This window comes from Hemiscyllium ocellatum, chromosome 4 (assembly GCF_020745735.1).
Source record: "Hemiscyllium ocellatum isolate sHemOce1 chromosome 4, sHemOce1.pat.X.cur, whole genome shotgun sequence".
NCBI lineage: Eukaryota > Metazoa > Chordata > Chondrichthyes > Orectolobiformes > Hemiscylliidae > Hemiscyllium > Hemiscyllium ocellatum.
Window position 1 is genome coordinate 28,480,992 of NC_083404.1, and position 21,029 is coordinate 28,502,020.

The following is a 21,029-nucleotide window of genomic DNA, read 5'->3' on the forward strand; positions in this document are numbered from 1 at the left end:
GGGAATGGCCAATGTGACAATGAATGGGATGATGCAGCGGCTGTGGAGGAGGTTGTTAGATTCAAATGTCTACCTCTCTTCAGTAATTGCATCTGCACCCTGGTGTACCTGCAGAAAGAACAGGAGGTATCCACTGCAAAGTTGCATCAGTTGGCGATTGGGCTTTCACCTGGTAATTTAACTGGATCAGATCCATTCATACCTCATTGAAGTTGGTTCTCTTCCAGTTATTTCTGTTCTCGATTGTTCCTTTTTTTTCTGCACAGCCAATCTAAACCTTGCGATGCAATAATCATTGCTTCCTAAATGTCCCCTAAAGAAATAGATTCAACATGAAACATTAAGGTGGAGGTGAGTTATTTTTCACTGAGGTGTTAAGGGGTGGAATGCATTATCTTGAGCCAGAACCTCTCCAACTATTTAAAAAAAAGGTGACTGGATGTGCACCTCAAGTGTTATAACCTGTAGACCAAACATTGGGAAGTGGGATTAGTTTGTGCAGGTGCAGACATGTTGGGCCAAGTGGCCATTTCTATAATTCTCATTGAACTGGAAACATAGTGATACTGTCATGAAGGCTTCATTTTTAATTTTTGAGAAAGTTACATTTAAAAGTTTGAGAAAAAAATAATTTAGTTCAAGTTGTATGGATATACTTTTTTCAGGGTCATTGACTTCAGCCAATTGCTTGGACTCACTTATTGCAAACGTTCTGCTTAAATTCTATGGCTATTTAATTTTGTATAGATGTTGCTTAGACATTGTTTAGTTTTCCTTTGAAGAAACAAAAATCCTGTTGAGGAAAGGATGCCCAGCTCATCTCTGTCCTGTTTCTGAAATATGTTTATTGCGCAGCAAGTGTGAAACTGACTGTTGTTTAGAAGAGAAACTGGAAAACTTTTCAATATAGTCAAATACAGAGAAAGCATACAATTGGCTATATCGAGAACTAAATAAAACAATTAATGTATATTATGATTCAGAGAGAAAGATGATGTCCTGGTCCCATTTCAATCTTAACAATGTTAAACTTTAAAACATAACACAAGGAATTCTTGGCTATTTCCACCATTTACATTACTACAATTTCAATTTTTATTTAGTTAATGATACACATAATAGCTACTCTAAAATTGATCCTTTCATAGAACTGAAAGTGAATTTTTGCTGAAAAAAACAAATTTCTAAGCTGTTTGTTGTTTATTCATTATGAAATTCAAAAGAATACCAATGTTTCTTGGGTGACAGGTGGACTGTTCTTTGGAGAAGCATTGTCTTTGAGAGTACACCAGTTCATGATGACTCGAAAAGTGTGGCGCTGGAACAGCACAGCACGTCAGACAGCATCCGAAGAGTAGGCGAGTCGACGCTTCGGGCATAAGCCCTTTATCAGGAACACCTGAAACGTCGAATCTCCTGCTCCTCCAATGCTACCTGACCTGCTGTGCTTTGATTCTCCAGCATCTGCAGTCCTCACTTTCTCCCAGTTAATGATGACTGACTGTGAAGTACCAAACTTTGATTAAATTTTAAATCAGACAAGTTGACTCTAAATGAACAACAAAGCAGTGAATGGTACGTCAGAAACAAAAACAGAAGTTGCTGGAAAAGCTTAACGTGTCTGTCAACACCTGTGAAGGGATATCAGAAGAATGAACGAAACGTTAAACTCTTGATTTCTCTGCAATAGATGCTGCCAGACCTGCTAAGCTTTTCCAGCAACTTATATTTCTCTCATTTATTTACAGCATCTGCAGTTCTTTCGGTTTTTATTTAATGAATGTGCTATATTTGACTATATTAATATCGAAACGTTTTCCAGTTTCTCTTCAAAATGGTAGTCGGATTTCACACTGGCTACACAAGCGCATTTCCTCAGCGGCTTCTTTTTTCAGCAGCACTCTATCATTGTTGCACCTTGCTATAATGTACTAGCAAATTTGTTCCTCTACATCTCTCCATCCAGTGGATGGCTTGGTACCAGGCAATTATGCATTTTCTTCCTTAGGTCCATACATATGGATGGGACGTGTATCTCCCGCAGAACAATATTTATCTTAATCTGTTAGCCTCCCCCCTTCCCCTTCCTCAACACCTTGCTTTCAGGATGCTCTAGTTCCAGCACCCGCAGTGTTTTGTTTAGGTTCCAGTCCTTAAGAGTGGGGTGGGGAGAAAGTTAGAAAACATCAAGTAACGGGCTTTAAAGCAAGTAGGGAAGAGACAGACAAAAGGAAAATTGGTGCAAGACACAAGGAGGTGAGAACAGAGAAACCAAAGATGGATATTCCATTGGCTCCTTGAGGATGACTTTGCAAACAAAAGGAGGCGGGGACTGAGGGATGGGCCAATTAAAAGGCGCCTAACATAGAGGCCAGTCCAGTTGTGATCGATCCTCCTATCACAGGCTACGTCTCATTCTGAGACGAAGTGTGCAGACAGAGACCAATGGATGAGGTTCGGAGCCGAGCCGGCACCTATCAGTGAGCCTCATCACGAGATGGGCAGTAGTAACCAATCAAAAGGAACCGTTTCTACAGCCACCCAATGAAATATTGTGCACCCCGAACGGTGGGGGTATTATCTCCCAATAGGAGATCGTCTAGGTCCGACAGCCGGTTGGAGGGCGCGCGGGTGAGAACACACTGTGATTGGATTAGACCCGACGAATGAGGGCGCGCGTCGCTCGGGTGCCGGCCAGGAGCCACTCACTGGGCTCGTCTCATGATGGCGGAGAGTGAGGGGGTGGTGTCGCTGAAGCAGCCAATGGGGAAGCCCGTGTTATGCTGTAGTCGCGACGGCGGCGGCGGCGGCAGCGGTTGGGTTTACTCCGAGTGGAAAGTAGCGGCTCTCGTGAGGGGGAGGACGGGGGGCGGCTTTGCGGCCATGGCTGGAGCCGGAGCCTCTCGGAGCGCGGCGCTTGGTTGCCTGCTGCTCGTGATCGGTGCCTCCGGAGTTCTGGGTGAGTGATGGTTGGGGGGGTTGGTGGAAGCTGCTTTCCCAACATGGCGAGGGGCAGCGGGGGTATTGTTCACCAGAGGCCCGGGGATTGATGGGCTGGGGGGTGGTGAACCTGGGGGCTGGGGGCGGCCTAGTGCGAAGGACAGTGATGGATCCTGTCTCCCACCCCCCCCGCCCACCGCGGGGTGGCCCAGGGCCTTATCTCGCTGACCCTGAGGTGGTGGGGAGGGGGAGCAGCGGCTGAGCTCGGTTTGGGCCTGGCCCCGGCCCCGGGTGGGGGGCAGTGGGGGTCTCCCGCCCGGATGTGGTTGCCATGGTGGGTGTCCAGGGGCTCGCAGAGCTGACTACTCGCTCCAACAAAGGGAGGCTGAGAATCCAGACACGTCCCTCGGAGCAAAGAGGCCCCCATCCCCTGCCCCATTCCTCCCCATCCCCATCCCCTGCCCCATTCCTCCCCCTCCCCATCCCCATCCCCATTCCTCCCCCTCCCCATCCCCTGCCCCATTCCTCCCCCTCCCCATCCCCTGCCCCATTCCTCCCCCTCCCCATCCCCTGCCCCATTCCTCCCCCTCCCCATCCCCTGCCCCATTCCTCCCCCTCCCCATCCCCTGCCCCATTCCTCCCCCTCCCCATCCCCTGCCCCATTCCTCCCCCTCCCCATCCCCTGCCCCATTCCTCCCCCTCCCCATCCCCTGCCCCATTCCTCCCCCTCCCCATCCCCTGCCCCATTCCTCCCCCTCCCCATCCCCTGCCCCATTCCTCCCCCTCCCCATCCCCTGCCCCATTCCTCCCCCTCCCCATCCCCTGCCCCATTCCTCCCCCTCCCCATCCCCATCCCCATTCCTCCCCCTCCCCATCCCCTGCCCCATTCCTCCCCCTCCCCATCCCCTGCCCCATTCCTCCCCATCCCCTGCCCCATTCCTCCCCATCCCCATCCCCATTCCTCCCCCTCCCCATCCCCTGCCCCATTCCTCCCCCTCCCCATCCCCTGCCCCATTCCTCCCCATCCCCATCCCCATTCCTCCCCCTCCCCATCCCCATCCCCTGCCCCATTCCTCCCCCTCCCCATCCCCTGCCCCATTCCTCCCCCTCCCCATCCCCTGCCCCATTCCTCCCCCTCCCCATCCCCTGCCCCATTCCTCCCCCTCCCCATCCCCTGCCCCATTCCTCCCCCTCCCCATCCCCTGCCCCATTCCTCCCCCTCCCCATCCCCTGCCCCATTCCTCCCCCTCCCCATCCCCTGCCCCATTCCTCCCCCTCCCCATCCCCTGCCCCATTCCTCCCCCTCCCCATCCCCTGCCCCATTCCTCCCCCTCCCCATCCCCTGCCCCATTCCTCCCCCTCCCCATCCCCTGCCCCATTCCTCCCCCTCCCCATCCCCTGCCCCATTCCTCCCCCTCCCCATCCCCTGCCCCATTCCTCCCCCTCCCCATCCCCTGCCCCATTCCTCCCCCTCCCCATCCCCTGCCCCATTCCTCCCCCTCCCCATCCCCTGCCCCATTCCTCCCCCTCCCCATCCCCTGCCCCATTCCTCCCCCTCCCCATCCCCTGCCCCATTCCTCCCCCTCCCCATCCCCTGCCCCATTCCTCCCCCTCCCCATCCCCTGCCCCATTCCTCCCCCTCCCCATCCCCTGCCCCATTCCTCCCCCTCCCCATCCCCTGCCCCATTCCTCCCCCTCCCCCCTTCCTTCCCCCAACAACTCCTGGAGTTCTGGAGCGGGTGGGGAATTGCATTTTTTTCCCCATCCTCATTCATTTGCCACCCTGAGTTTGAGGGTTTTTTTTAAAAAAACGCCGCTTTAAAAATAACCAAAGGCTGGAGGTGTGCGGCGGTGAGGATAAGTTGGTTACGTCTGGCTTTGGACTTAAAAATCCGTTCCAATAGTTGCGCATGTTGCTGTAGTTTTGGGTAAACAACTTGACAAGAAGTCTTGTAAGTTGTACGTCGGCATCTTTGGAAGTGTGGAGCTAGTCTTGAGATTGTGTACATTTGATTTAATTCAGCTTTGAGGTATTTTTAAAGGTGATAGTTTTTTTTTTAATGGTCCATCTCGAGTGTTTAGGAGGCCAGTTTTCACGAACTGGATCCGCTTCTGAAGTGTTGCTTGCTACACCGCTATTTTTTTTCTCCTGCCGCAAAATATTTCAACGACTTGTAGTGATATTGTTTTGAACTTGGCGAAGTCCTGTTGTGCTTTGTGAATGGGTACAGTACCTGAGAAAATTGTAAAGTATTTTTGGAATGTTTAAACGTGATAAATCACAGTGCAAGTGTTTACAACGTTCATGTTTTTGTATTACCCTTCTACAAATTAGAGACTTCTAGAGATGTGTACAACACGGAAACAGATCTTTCAGTCCAACGCGTCCATGCCGACCAGATATCTCAACCTAATCTAGTCTCATTTGCCAGCCGATATCCCTCTAAGCCCTTCCTATTCATATACCCATCCAGATGTCTTTTAAATGTTGTAATTATACCGCCACTTTCTCTGGCAGCTCATTCCCCACACAGGCACACACCACTCTCTATGTGAAAAGGTTGCCTCTTAGATCCCTTTTTAAATTTTTCCTTCTCACCTTAAACCTATGCTGTCTAGTTCTGCACGTTCCCCACCCTAGGGAAAATACCTTGTCTATTTACCCTATCTATGTCCCTCATAATTTTATAAACTTCTGTAGGGTCACCCCTCTATCTCCGATGCTCCTGGGAAGCAGCCCCAGCCTGTTCAGCCTCTCTCTGCAGCTCAAACCCTCCAACTCTGGCAATATCCTTGTAAATCTTTCTGAACCCTTTCAAGTTCCAGTAGCTTCATATTTGGGAGCCAGCTGCCAATGTTTACAATTGTTAGATCTAGTTTTCTGTGCTAGAGGGAGGATCTGTACCTCCAAGGTATAAACTAGATCCACAAGTGTGTTGTCAGTCTACAGAAGTCAGAACCAGAAATGTGGACGCTAAATCCCTCTGATCTTAATTTTCTAAAACTGATCTAAAAATTTTAGAGGGCAATTAAATATCATTAACTGTTATTTGACTGGGAGTGTTTGTGTTCCACCTGAGAACTTACATTCCTGCAAGTAAAATTTACTGGCATAAAAGCTGCTGATAATGCTTAGGAATATCTTTTTACTGTATCTTTATGTTCACTTGTATCTCTGTAATGATTTTTAAGGAGGAGGAGGAAGGATTTTTAAATATACAAAAGAAGTGACTAAAGGAGAAACCCCTTGCCTCCAGATTCCTTTTGTTCCTGTAAAAACTACACAATAACCACAATTTGCTTCATTGGTTACAGCATTTTTCCCCATCAACTCTGAAACAGAGACTTAGACATGTTTAAGATATAAAGCAGAAGGACCACAAAATTGACTTGATGGAAATGAGTATAAGTTTATTAATATTTCAAGGTGTTTCCTTCACAATTTCACTTGTTTTAAACCAATAATCTGTGTCCTTTGGATTTCATTGAGTTTTTGAATTCATTGTCAAATTGAATTGAAACATTAGAGCAGTGGAAATAAATCCATCGTCATTTTTAAAGCAGTCTCCAGATTGTGTATTTTTCTAGAAAGTATGAATTGTTATGACACTTGTATGCTGAAGCAGAGGATGCTGCCGCAGGTACGTAATAAGGGAATTATGGAGAAACCTAGGAGGTATCGCAGCATCTGCGGCAAAACAGGTAATGCATTGAATCCAATGTGACTGTTGAAAGCATTTCTGAGGAAGGGTCATACTGCACTCGAAATATTAACTTCACAGATGCTACCAAACCTAGTGAGTTTCTCCAGCATTGTGTTTGTTTCAGATTTCGTGCATCCACCGTATTTTGTTTTAATTTAGAATCAAAGGTGACTTTATGTTGAAACCACAGTTGCGTAATGCAATCTATATGTAGTGTCTACATAACATCAATGTTTTGTAGTCTAATATCATGCATCACGCTAGATGGAAGTGTGGATATGATGTCAAAGTGAAGATGTTGTGTCTGGCCCTAGGTACAATCTGTCCAAGCTCAGTTTGAACATTGTGTAAGGAAAGAGAGATTATTTGGAGGTACGGAAAAATTGTGAACTTTGAAGGAAACTAGCTTGAATTGTCGGAGAAATATGATGTAGTTAGCTCTTACAATGTAAGTGGCAGAGAGATCTCAAAAAGTAGAAATTATGAGACCTCCAAACTAAAAGTAGTCCACAGCGTAGGAAATGGACATAAACAAGTAGTGAGCAGACAGGGTGTGGTGAAATGTCAGACAGGGTGTGGTGAAATGTCAGACAGGTCACGTTTCTGGATTTTCTGCTTGATTAGATAAGTACTGCTTTCATCATATCCTCATGTAGTACTTTTGATTTCAACATACACACATGGATCGATCTCTTTGCACTAACAGCTGTGAGATAATTCATTTTGTTCATCCTCTGTAACTTAGCAGCAATGGAGAGTGAGAGTTGATAACTAAGTGTCATAGATGTTAAAATGGCTTTGCCTAAGAACAAGGATAGAACTCTGATTAGATGTTAAAACAAGTAACACAGATCTACTGCTGTTAGCTGGCTCCATACAGTTTGGGTTTAGATAAATCCATCAACCTTTTGGGAGCTGGGAAGATTGCTGTATCCATGCTATGGGCAGTTGGTTTTTAGAAGCCTCGGCAGTAATGAGCTTAGTGGAGTTGAAAAGAAGCTGTCTGCTAGAGAACTGTTTGCGCAAGTAAGCAGCCATGGCCTGCTGATGAAACTAGTGTTTGATGGGAAGGAAGGTTTTTGGATTCTACTGGGAGGTGAGCTGTTGTCAAGGCAGTGGTAATTGAAAGTCGCTTATGAGGAAAATCAGTGGCTCGATCTGAGAAAGAGAAGAACAGAAATCTCTTGAGGGGACAGAGTTTTAAAGATTGTGAATTCCATAGTTGTACTTGGTGGATGGATTGTTGAGTAATTTTTAGGATCTGTTCTGCTTGCATCTGCCATTTAATGTACAAAGTGTGATGTGTTTGACTACAATTTGTTAACTTCATTAGATGTGGAGTATTAGATCAATATTGTACATTGTATCCTTTGACTTTTCAATTAAATTTAGTTCAGCTTATTTGAAATTGTGGAAGCTTGTGGCTTTAATCCCCAATAAATAACTGGAGATTCAAATTTTTTTTAAACTTGGAAATTTTTGGAAATGAATCATAAGCAAAGGTGTAAACAGAGTCAAATTTTAAAGTTTTCATATGCTCTATAGGTTTAAAGTTAAAGATAATATGACTTTCAATCTAGGAATCATCTTGGGCATCATAACCTCTAGGAATATTTGCAAACAGTCCGTTTGGATTGGCGACGACCTGTCCACACTGATCCAGTTGTTTCTGAGAATATAAATGCTGAACATTTTTCAAAGATACTTGGCCTACTGGAAGTGTTTCTGCTGTTCTCCTGGAAATTGCTGACCAGAACCGACTTCTCAGTCATGCAACTGCTTTGAGAATCTTGTGTTAGGCATTCTAACTGAACAGGCTTTAAGTGTTTCGTGTCTTGTAACTGGGCAAGTTGCTTGGGACAAGTCATTGTTGGAATGCCTCTCTTGCCACTGGATTTGGGGGAGTCTTGCAAAGTGGTTGTTGATTATATTTCCCTTGTGCTTTGAGGTGCCTCCTGCAAGGTTGTCGAAGTCTATAGAGCGTTCAAGCTTCTCTGAATTATGGCTACCTGGTGAATGCTGACCTTAGTCTTGGGTTTGAGATCCTTGTGCTGAAATGCTATTTTATTTTGGCAAACAAAGACTGAGCAAGCGTATTCGAAGTAGTAATGAATTTCATTGTGGCTCCTAAAATGTGGAAAATGATCTGTATTTTCCAGGATTTCTCTCTTGATGTCGATTGACAGGAAGGGGTGCCATGATATGGGAACTTTAAATATTTGAGTATTTAGTGAAAGACCCATTCTGATCATAGACTCAACAATAGCCAGGAGCTCAATTTCTGAGTGATTTCACACATGAACCAGAATGAACAACTTCCTGTGTATTTTGTAGATTATCCCTATGTCAGTGGGGAATTTGTTGGAGCTAAGGTGCAGTACTAAAGTGAGGAAAATGGAGAGAAAGGTTGGTACAATTAAAGTCTTGACATCTGTCTTCACCGATAGGAGTCATCTGGGAATATTAACAAACATGCTTTTGTTATCATGAAGATGGGTGTGGGGTTTAAAAAGTCAATCTACCTCACAGACTCCATCCCTCCTCCCATGTAGTTATGAGGCAGAACCATACCCCTGCAGTCTTTGTGATATACTTGATTCTGAGATAAACTTCTATCTACACAACTGTAACAGTCTATTTCAATTGCCACAACATAGACCACCTCCACTGCTTCAGCTAGTCTGTTACAGATGCCTCCATTAGGTCTAGATTTGACTACTCCAACACAGCAATTGATATTCTGTCTTCCGCTCCCCGTGCGCATAAGGTCATATAAATTACGGCTGCCTTGTGCTAAATCGTGTTAAGTCTTATGAGCCCATCACTCCCTGCTAACTAACTACATTGGCTTATGCTTGAGTCATGCCATGGTTCTAAATTATAATTTTTCATCCCTCAAAGATACCTGCACTCATTCAATTCTGGACTCTTCCACATCCCTGATAATGTTCTATGTTAGCACTCAGGCTGTCCACTTCCAAAACCATAAGGTGTGGAATTTGGTTTCCTTTCTATCTCCCATTCTTTGATGTTGTTAAGCAGTTAATTCTCTTACTGGCCTTTTGATCGTAGAGTCATAGAGATGTATAGCATGGAAACAGACCGTTCGGTCTAACCCGTCCATGCCGACCAGATATCCCAACCCAATCTAGTCCCACCTGCCAGCCCCCGGCTCACACATCCCTCCAAACCCTCCCTATTCATTTACCCATCCAAATGCCTCTTAAATGTTGCAATTGTACCAACCTCTACCACATCCTCTGGCAGCTCATTCCATACATCTTGCCTGATGTCTCATTATTTGTATTGGTGTCTACTTTTGTTTAACATTCTTGCAACATTACATGATCTGGTGTTATACAACTTGAAAGACAGTATAGACACAAATTATTTTAAGTCTCAAATGGTGGTCTTGTGGATTTGTCTGGATTGCATAAAAATCCCTCTGTTAGTAATATTATTGATGAGATAGTGGAAGTGGGACACTTTTAGCAGTTCTGCATTAAGGGAATTAGTTTCCCTTGTCTAATTTTTAGTTTTGAAGAAAACTGAACAATATTTTAAGCCAGCAGCATCTGCCAGTCTTTGCATTTTTTAAAAAAAATATTGTCAGTGATATCACAGTTTTAGGGCTTGGATCTGTGGTGTAGAAAGGCAGACAAAACTTGGCCTAATGTTAATATAACTGTGGTTTCAGTGGAAAGTATTTATACAAATGTTAGTTTGTATTGGCTGGATCCAGTGCTATCATAATTTGTTACTGTACTAGTATTTATTTCTGTATTGGAATTAATATTTAATATGATCTAGTAGTTGAAGTTCATCTGCTGAGCAGGGTTTGTATGTGAAGTAACTTCACAAGATATTGCTATACATAGCAATGCTGAGCTGTAAAGGATTGCAAGCCATTAAACTTAACTTATTAACTACCATTAAACTGATTTAATGTGGTGTTTGCTTGCAGTAGTTTTTTTAGTCCTTTTGCGTTCATGAAATCTCAGCCAAGTGTCTGATTAAGTTTTAATTTACTTTTTAAGAGCTCTAGATGACCAGCTTGATGGAGAGGTACAAAAATTGAAGATTTTTCAGTAGCATGTACTCCTGTAGACTTGTTAAAAAATAATGTTTTCTTTTGGGGCTAGGTGCGGCTCTATTTCACTCCATTCTTCAAAAATGGTGTCATGCTGTGCAGTGCAGATTGTCATGGAAGATGTATGTGTGACTGAGAAGCTCATCAGGTTACTACGGTTTTTGCACACTTGTAGGAAGGTGATAGCATCCCATAGGATTTATTTGTAGGAAGAGGTAACCAAAGCTAGTTGGATATTCAAAGGTTTGTTGCAAGCTTGACATGAAGACCCCAAATTCCCATTCCCAATGCTGATGACAGAGGAAAGTGGTGTCCTTTTGCCTGAAACGTCGATTCTCCTGCTCCTCAGATGCTGCCTGACCTGCTGTGCTTTTCCAGCACCACACCCTTGACTCTGATCTCCAGCATCTACAGTCCTCACTTTCGCCCATTCCCCTATTACTCTACACTTAGCACTGACTAATGTACCTAACTTACACATCCCTCCCTGAACACTGTGGGCAATTTAGCATGGCCAATTCACCTAACCAGCACATCTTTGGATTGTGGGAGGAAACTGGATCACCTACAAGAAACCCCATAGAGGCATGAGTTGATTCGAACCTGGGTGCCTGGTGCTGAGAGGGCAGTAGTGCTAACCTCTGAACAACTGTTCCTACTGCAATTAAATTGAAGGATTATGAAATGAATTAAATAACATTGTAAATTGTAGTTTTCCACCTGTGGAGTTCCGAATATGGATTTTACAGTTTTGATCAGAATACTTCAGTGAAATTCGGTCTAATGATTAAAGCAGCTTCGGAGAATGAACCTGCTGTTATGTTGTGGCTTTCAGACTCTGAGACAATCTAGACCTTTCATAACAATCATGGCATTTCAAAATTAATTGTTTATGTGGCAAAGTTACAGTTAATTTGTGCATAACAGGGTCATTATAATTTAAACAAATGTTGAATATTTCTAGTGGTAATAGATACAGGTTTAAAACTGCTTTGTATTTTGTGTGAACTTCTGCTTGTCTTCAAGATAAAGTCTATTGTTTTAATTTGCATTTCCCTGAATCTGGAGATAAGACTTACTCAAATTAATGCCTTGTCCTCCAACATTTTCTTAGAAAAGTGTAAGTCAAACTTTACATTTCACTTCATGTTTTAAGGATATAAAGTCTCTTCTTCTCGCTGTTAACATTAACATGATATCTAGGCGGTTTAAAAGTGTTACACTTCTATCAGAAAGGTGTTCTTATCTCTGTTCAAACAGAAGTTCGGTTGTACTATTAAATGTGATCAGCTGCAGCAATGAAGTCAGTCTGCTACTGCCAAGTGATATGGTTGAGATTGCAGATGTGAGGAACTGCAGCTGGAATCTCCTGAGATTTTCTTTCAAGCTCTGGTTGTGATTTGTTGCCTCAGCTTAGAGCTAAATTAAGGTATTCGGCATGCGGCTCAGATTTTACTTGTGGCTGACTTGTGTGGTAAATTTCACGTTACAGGCAACCTTGGGAGAGGCAGGTTGACATGGTGTTTTGATAAATTTGAAATCCAAAGGTCCTATCACGTGCATTATAATAAATTTCTGATGAACCCTTGTGAATGAGGCTCCACTTAGCATTTTTCAGCTTCAAGAATCATGTGTAAATAGAACAACAACGGATGAATCATGCAGAACTGACGTATGTGCTGACTCATGTGAAAGCTTTTCAAAGTCTTGTTTGCATCTTCTCAGCAGCTAAACATTGTATCCTACACGGTGTTCTGTTACCCTGATGCACTTTTACGATCCTACTGTCAAACACGAAAGGCAACACTTTTCAATGCACCTCGGTAAATGTGGTGATTATAAATCAAATCAAATATTCACATCTTAGTTAGTTAACAGCTGTTTTGGCTAGAAAAGTACTTTATTCCAGACAGCATTCTAGTTGCGCAAAATCAGCTGTGAAATACTTCCTTCTGGGAATTAAATTGAACTTGCAGCAACTGGTGAAAAAGGAACTATTCTCTTGCTAGTTTAATTGATGTTTTAAATTGGATTTTGGTTGCCAATATTTCATTTTTGCTTAAGAAGCATAGATGCTTAAATATCTATCATTGCAATGGCATGAGAATCGCCAGTGCAAGTGATCAGGACCATAAATTGCTATGGTTCTGAGGAAGAGTCATTGGACTCAAAATGCTAACTCCATTTTTCTCTGTGCAGATGTGCTTGACCTGATGAGTTTATCCAACACTGTTTTTGTTTCAGTAAGTTGCCATCCTACTGTGGAAATTTTATCTCTCCCATGAGAAGGGAGACAATGGAAAGTAAGATTGAGATGGGGATGATATAACATTTGGTATAATTTAATAACGTTTATGTGGGAGTTGGCTAGTAGTTCAAAACATTTGCTTTTGTTTATTCATGGATGTGGATTTGTTGGCTAATGCTTGCAGCTGTTTCTTAATGTCACATAGTGAATTAAATTGGCTAAAAGCTGGTATCCGTGATGCCAGGGGTCTCATGGATGCCAAGATGGATTATCTACTCCCTTCTGGCTGAAGATGTTTGTAAATACTTGAGCTTTGTTTTTTTACACATGTGCTGGACTGCCCCATCATTGACAATGTGGTATTTGTGGGTCCTCTGCCTCTAATAACTTGTTTAATTGTCTACCAACACGCATGACTTCATGTAGTATTAGAAATCATGGATCTGATCCTGTGGTTGTGGGATCACTTGACTTTGTCTAATGCATGCTGTTTACCCTGCTGGCACACAAGTAGTCATATGTTGGTATCATCACTAGATCCTCTGGCTTGACTGTCATGATAAGTGGGAGGATAAGTCAGGTCATAATATTACAGATTGTTGTGAATACCATTCTGCCAGTGGGCCCATGGATGCCCGAGTTCTGTGTTGCTAGTGCGGTTCAGTTTGTCCTGTTCAGCATGCTGATACCCCACAAGTGATGGAGAGATCTTAAATATGGGGATGAGTTTGTCAATTGTAATGTAAAACATATCAACCATTACCAGACAATACCTTTTCCCTTCGCTGGGTGTTAGTTCAATGAAATCCATCTGTAAATGTTCAAAAGGGTCTATGGGGTTGGGTGTGTGCTGCCTGACTCATCTGTATTCCCCTTCCCACATTATTAGTGGCTCAGATAACACACAATTCACTATATTTCTGAGAGTAATGAGTGAATCCCTTTGTGTACCAGTGTGCCGAAATACTGTCAAATCCCCCCCCCCCCCCCCCGACACATGGTCCTTAACGTGTGTCAGTTTGGCATAGAATGGGGCTAACGATCGCGATAGACAGCGTTTACCATTGGGGCCACACCACACCCCTTCCCTCATGCAGCACCCTGCACTGTCCACTCACGCTTCTCCTCTGGCATGGCCTGTGACTGTAACTCCCGTGCGTCTTCTGTTGGGGTACAAATTTTTGTCATACATATGTCAAACTGATCACTTGGTGGCTGCTGATTTATTGGGAAGCACTAGCTTTTGGAGCACTGCTACTTCATCAGGTGGTTGTAGACATCTAGACTTGAGTAGTTCTATCCCAGTTCTACTGATCTCTCATCTTCCAAAGGCTAAATTCCAACTTGATCAAAAATGATATCCTGCTCTAAACTGTGACCCTTTACACATTGCTTTTGGACTTGCTGACCTGCATTAGCTCTTTGACTCCCAGCAATTTAAAATTGTATTGTTAAAATGCTATTATTTCATAAGGCTTTCTCCAAATCCATTCGACCACATCTCCAAATATCCTTTTCCAGACAGACCTTTGTATATCATCCTGTCTTTGTCCCACTGTAGGTAGTGTAGCCTTTCATTTGTCTAGATTCTGATATCTGTAGTTCTCTTTCTAGACCCTTTTTTGTTGACCAAAATTTTGGTCATTCATTTTAGGAGTGCTCTTTAGTAGTGTTGTTGATGGAATAGCATTGCATTTCCAACACTGAAGCAGGCCTTTGTATTTTTACAGAAAGAGCAACTGGCATCATCCAACTCTCCTGCCTTTGGTTGCCTTGGATATTTTTATCTTTCAATAGTGATCCAGTGCATTCTGCATCTTAGCTGTTCATAAAACTAGTTTTATTTATTTCATTTTTTTTGCCAATGTATTTCTTAGGGGTGTGCTGCACTGTCAGAGATGTGATCTGTCAATTAAATGTTAACTTGATGCCTCCTCTTCCCCTTTGGGTGCATGTAACAGTTCCCCAGCCATTGTTAAGTTGGTTGGTTTGCTCATTTGACTGCATGGCCAGTTTGTAATGCAGAGTGATGCCTATAGCACGGGTTCAATTGCTGCAATAGTTGTGGTTATCATGAAGGACTCTTCTTCTCAGCCTCTCCCCATGTCAGATGCTTGCTGATCCTCAGATTAAACCACTAGTTGGTTGTTGTCTCTCTTGTTCTCTTGCATTATGGCAACTTTACCTTGAACTTTTATCTTTGACTTTGCATCAATATTTATCCCTCATGGTTACCTGGTTATTCTCTCATAGCTGCATGTGGAACCTGACTGTGTGCAAATGAAACCATGTTTTCCACATCAGTGGGATGGTTATCACTGCTCAGTACTTAAGATTATGGAAGAGTGTAGTAATTGTGGAAACTAGAAGCAGGAGTCTGCCATTAGGCCTGCTCTGCTCTGAAATATGAAATAGCTTAATATCATTTTCCTGCTTCCCATACTCCTTGCTGCCTTTAAAATCTAAATACAAATCTTTCTCCTTATTGGGTGATACAATTTGATTTGGAGGTTTACTTTAGTTTACCAATGCAATCAAATAATTATGGACTTAGTTGCTCATGTAAAAGCAAACTTAATCTTCTATTTTTCTTTGCATCTAATTTCAGTTTAACTTGTAAATCAGACTAAAGTGTGGGAATTATCAGTTCTCCCTCGGTTATTTGTAAGGTTTTGCTCAAGATTAGAGTGGTGCTGGAAAAGCAGAACAGATCAGGCAGCATCCAAGGAGCAGGAAAATCAACGTTTCGGGCAAAAGCCCTTCATCAGGAATGAGGCTGAGGTTGGGAAGTGGAGAGATAAATGGGAGGGGGGGTGGGGATGGGGAGAAAGTAGCTGAGCGTGCAGTAGGTGGCTAGAGATGGGGGTAAAGATCTTAGAGGAGGGTGGAGCAGATAGGGGGAAGGAAGGTGGGACAGATCATGAGGATGGTGCTGAGCTTGCAGGTTGTAATTGGGGTAAAGTGGGGAGGGGAAATGAGGAAACTGGTGAAGTCCACATTGATGCCATGGAGATGAAGGGTCCTGAGGCAGTAGATGAGGCCTTCTTTCTCCAGGTATCGGGTGGTGAGGGAACGGCGGTGGAGGAGACTCAGGACCTGCATGTCCTTGGCAGACTGGTGGGGGAGGGAGTTGAAATGTTCTGTCACGGGGCGGTGGTTGATTGGTATGCGTGTTTCGGAGATGTTCTCTGAAATACTTTGCAAGAAGGTGTCCCGTCATCTCAATGTAGAGGAAACTGAATCAGGAGCAACGCATACAATAAGTGACGTGTGGAAATGCAGGTGAAGCTTTGGATGTGGTTTTGCTGTCTACTCTTTCTCAAAATTTCATGTTTTTTGGCACTGCTGTTTCAGACCTGAGCATCTATTAGTCACTTTGTTAGGGTTATGATCTTACAAAATTCTTGATTAGTTGCCAAACATTTTCAATTTTTGCTCTTGGGTAAAATGCCTGATGTTTGTTAAGATCTAGTTTCTGGTGCCCTTTTATCGGTCTTGGATACTACCAGTAAGGTAATCAAGGATTATGGGGCAAAAGTAGAAAAGGGGCATTAATTATCAAACCTGTCACAATCTCATTGAATAGTGAAGCAGATTTGATTAACTTATTTCTATGTTTTAAAGTCTAATCCTAAATGGCAAGTCTGTTTTGAAGCTTGCAGTGTGTCCTTTCTAGCTGTTTTGCTGTCCTGCATGGGGTGAAGCACTTGTTTCTCTGCTTCTGAGATGCACTTCACATAGAACTTAGGCACAGGTGTTGACCACTTCTTCACTTTGAGCCTTCTGCATTATTCAATAAGATCATGGCCAGTCTTCTTGTGTTGGCTTCACTTTCCTGTCTTCATTTTCTCATAACCCTTGACCATCAAAATTCTATCCAGCTAGCCCACTGAACATCTTTCTAAACTAATATTTGCATATTTTGCATCTTTCTTTGTAAGTTAGCATTTAAGGGAGGTTTGGCAAATGAGGATGTATTCTGTCACAACTCTAGACCTTACCAAACAACGTGGATTTCTTTGGGAGATGATTAGTAGATTTTTAATTGTCCACTTTACAATACTTAATGGAAAAACTTCACTTTTATTAAAGCTGCACAGTTTTGTTTACCTACATTTCATATGATGAAACAAGCGTTCTCGTCTGTTGCTTGACTGTTGCAGCCAAGCATTCTGAAGACAGCTCTAGTTTTACATGTTGGGAGCTGTGTTCAGTATGTTGAGGTCCTTTTTGAAATGTGCTGCAATGTACTTTTGAATGAGTCTCACTGACTATTGAACAGGTCAGAGTGGGTTATACTGAAGTATTTCAGAATGCTGGTAAGCATGTGAAATAAACTGTCAAGGAAAACAGTGAATATAGAATTTTCTTCACTGCTGTTGAGGAGTGACTACCCTGGAGGGATGAAGTATCTCAAAAATTTGAAGCATAGGTTAAGCAAGCCATTTCACACTGCTGCTATGTCGTGCCTATTCAAATGGTATTTTCCACTGACAGAATGCTGCTGTCAGTCTAAAAAGATATGCTGCCTACTACATAACTGAGTAACGTTGTATTTGAATTTCATTGCTGGTTCAATGCCAAGTATGTAGGCCATACATCCATGGCTGATTGTATCAAGCAGTATATTCCTTTGGTTATTTGTAATAGACTGAGCACTGACTGTATTTGACTAACCTTCACTTGCAAAACGTAGAGCAGAATGTTTGCTGTAAAATGTAATTCTGTTGTTAGGGAACACTTGCTGAACAATTTGTGACTGTACTATTACTTTAACAACTAATTTAAGATAATCAGTTAAACTCGTAATGTTGTCCCATTTCCCCCTTCAGTCAGAGCAAGATCCTCGGAGGCAAAGTTGTTTTGCCTTCCTTTATTCCAGTGTCTGTGGAGAGAGGGAGAGAGAACGATTGCCCGTGTACACAGAGACATGAGTTCACGGTCTTCTCTCGAACAACAGCTTCTCAATGAATTACGGTCATTTTAAAGGGTCCAGTGAGCCTGACAAAGGACTATCTATGTGCACAGTCGTGCCTCCAGTGGCCAAAGGAACCACAAGTGAAACAATTTGTCTGGGGAACGTGTTGAGGTCCGCTGCCCTGATCTTGCAAATTCCATGTCCAGCTCAGGATGAGGAGGAATATCTGGTGTAACAGGGGTTTTCACTGGACCATTAGGTTATTTGGTATAGCAATGGCTGCATGGATTAGCTCACCCTGGGGCACAGGGCAGTGGTTTGATAGTCTGTGGTGTCATATTGTGGGGCCGTATTGTAGACAGGTCTCTGAACCATTTCATGCTTAACAGACACAGGTGGGCCATGCTTATTCAAACTCCAGAAGTGAGTGATCAGTAATTTCATCTGAGACCTACTTTTTTCTGACCGATCTAGGCGTGAGTATGGATGGATTTACCTATTCCATCAAGGAGACACTGCATTGAACTGGGTGGAGATGTTACCCCGCCTTGAAGGAGGTATCACCACCAGAAGTAGCATAAGTGGAACAGAACCTGTTGTAAAAGTCTGAACTGTCAGCATCTTTCTTAGGTCTACAGTTTAGAATCTTGGTAAGATCAATGGGTTTTTGAAGGGTGCAGTGCAGAGCATTTCAGATTGCATCGGTTTGGTCACTTTCTCTCAGGACAGCAGCAGCAAAGGCCTCCCAAGTTGCATGGTTGTCCAAGGACTCTTGCCAGTTTGCAACAGAGACTAAAAAGATCCCGTGTGGGGCTTGGTAGATTTAGGTAGTACTCGTGAAATGTTCAATAAAATCTTTGGGTGTGATCTTTTTGTCTGGGGTGCCATTCATAATCATCCACATTTTCCTGTGGTTTCCATGGGTTGTAGTCAGGGACTGTGGGCTTTTGAGCAATGGCGTTGTGGTGCGGTGGTTCAGGTTCTGGGCGGCAGAACTTGTTGTCGGGTGATTAGTCGTAGCATTAGTACTCATTAAGGAGTGCGCCTCAATCAGATTTGGACGCATTACTCAGGGAATCAACATCTGGACACCCAGTGAAATACATGTTTTGTCGGGGTTTCTGGGAACCACTCTGGCTTCCATGGAGGGTGTTAGGAATAAGCTTGGGAGGACTGGGTGCGGAGGAGGTGGGGGTGGAGTTCTGTGGCAGAGCTTTGGAGGGTCTGGGACTGATTATCGGTTGGGGGTGAAGATTTGCCATTGGTGCAGTAGGGGGAGTTACAGGGCAAATAAGTTTCATCGGAATCTTGCCCACTATCAAATAAAGCCCGGACTCCAGACGTGTCCAACGTTGCCTGTGTGACACTTTCTCCCTTTTGTTTTTAGCAGATTTAGATTTAAGATCATACATTCCACATAATGCCTTCAAAGCCTCCCAATGACTAGTTTCCCTTTGTCATCAGTAGCAGGAATATTTTTTACATTTAGCGGTGTGTTCCCAAGAAATTTGGTGCAATCTTTCATTTATTCGGGTCGCCACTGTTCACCAATGAGTAAATAAATCTTTCCATTTTTGCGAAATATTAGAATTTCACACCTCAGCCTGCACTTTTGAATATTTTATCTGGATCCCAAGCTCCCCGCCAAAGGCCATTGTTCGTTTCCCAACAAATTGTTCAGTGGCGCTCCGTCTACTATAATTTAACTCATCATGGGGATTATCATGACAGGATTTTCCAAACGAGGATGAAAGACCCAATTTACCGAGTGTCTGTCCCATTTGTTTAATCTGAAACGGCTAAGTACTTTTAGACAATGATGCCAACAACTTGAATCTCACTTAAACACAGCAAACCTGAATCCTACTTAAACACAAGAAAGTTGAACCTGAAACACAGAGAGCTTGGAGCTCACTTAAACACAGAAAGCCTGAATCTCAGCACAGTGCAGAGAACCTCTCAATCACCACCCCCCCTATGCAGTGCAGGGGGCTTGAACCTTAATCACACCCCAGGGGATTCAAACCCCAGTACCATGCAGAGGATTCAAACCTCAGTCACGCCTCCAACCCCCCCCCCCCCGCCATGCTGCGCAGAGGATTTGCACTGGCACGCTGAGGTTCAATTGCAAAATTATCTCTCTCGATGGAACTAATTACCGTTCGAGAAATCTGTAGGATAGACAGTGATTGAAAGATGGGTCAGTCTCCAGCACACAGGAATATAGAGAGGGACCGATGTTAAAAATCTTAACTTGTGGGCCCATCAGTTTCGACACCGATGCTCCAGGTGGCTGTTGACACTGTCCAATTGTAGTTATCCTTTTGAATCCTGCCAACTATGCCAATATTGCCATCCTGCTTCCCTTTCAGTTGAAGCAAAACGCTCGGAGGCATAGTTATTTTACCTTTTATTCCAGGCGCGAGAGAGAGAGAAAACGATTGCCCATGTGCATAGAGACAGGAGTTCACAGTCTTCTCTCTAACAGCTTCTCAGTGAATTATATAGTTATTTTACAGGGACGACCATCCAGATATGGCAACAATTGGGTGACACTTACAATCAATGAGTATCGATAGCAGAGGCCAAGGCTTTTACTCTTATACAATGGGTGTTTTTAACTTTGTTAATGGAACTCATACAGTGGATACTTTTCCCCTTGTTTGCTGACCTTGCATATTGAATGCTTTCAATATTATTAAATGGCTCTAGATAATGACTGCTTTTCCCCCTTGTTAACCCAATATCCTTTCCTCCAGTCCACCATTGTTCTTATCTGATTTGTGTCCTGCTCAACTGAACCTCTTGTTTCACAAAACTCAGAAGTTAACTCTTTCCCTGCCTACTTATACCCAATGCACATTATCAATGTGTCTCATACTTGCTAGAAGTGACATATGAGCTCTGCAAACAAAAGGGACAAGTTAAGCCTTGCATCTTTTTGAATTAGCAGGAAACTTGGAAGCATATCATTCTCTTTTCCTTTCTTCATGGAATCTGTCAATTTGCCAATCAGTCAGGACCACTTTTCTCCTGTAAAACTGTTGTGATCATTTGAAATTTGGCATTCTTTAATTAGTTTCATTCATCTCTCTCCTTTCTCTAACTTGTCTGACTCACTTCTCTGTC

At 43.4% G+C, this 21,029-nt stretch overlaps 1 protein-coding gene across 1 annotated transcript in view; it reads left to right on the forward strand.

The window, feature by feature from the left end:
• The first annotated feature begins 2,801 nt into the window (after nucleotides 1-2,801).
• Nucleotides 2,802-21,029, forward strand: part of tgfbr1b (transforming growth factor, beta receptor 1 b) — a 64,950-nt gene continuing 46,722 nt past the window's right edge. Inside the window, exon 1 of the mRNA XM_060822843.1 lies at nucleotides 2,802-2,959. Within this exon, the coding sequence (XP_060678826.1) occupies nucleotides 2,884-2,959 (76 nt within the window). The 5' untranslated portion in view covers nucleotides 2,802-2,883. The remainder of the gene's footprint in view (nucleotides 2,960-21,029) is intronic.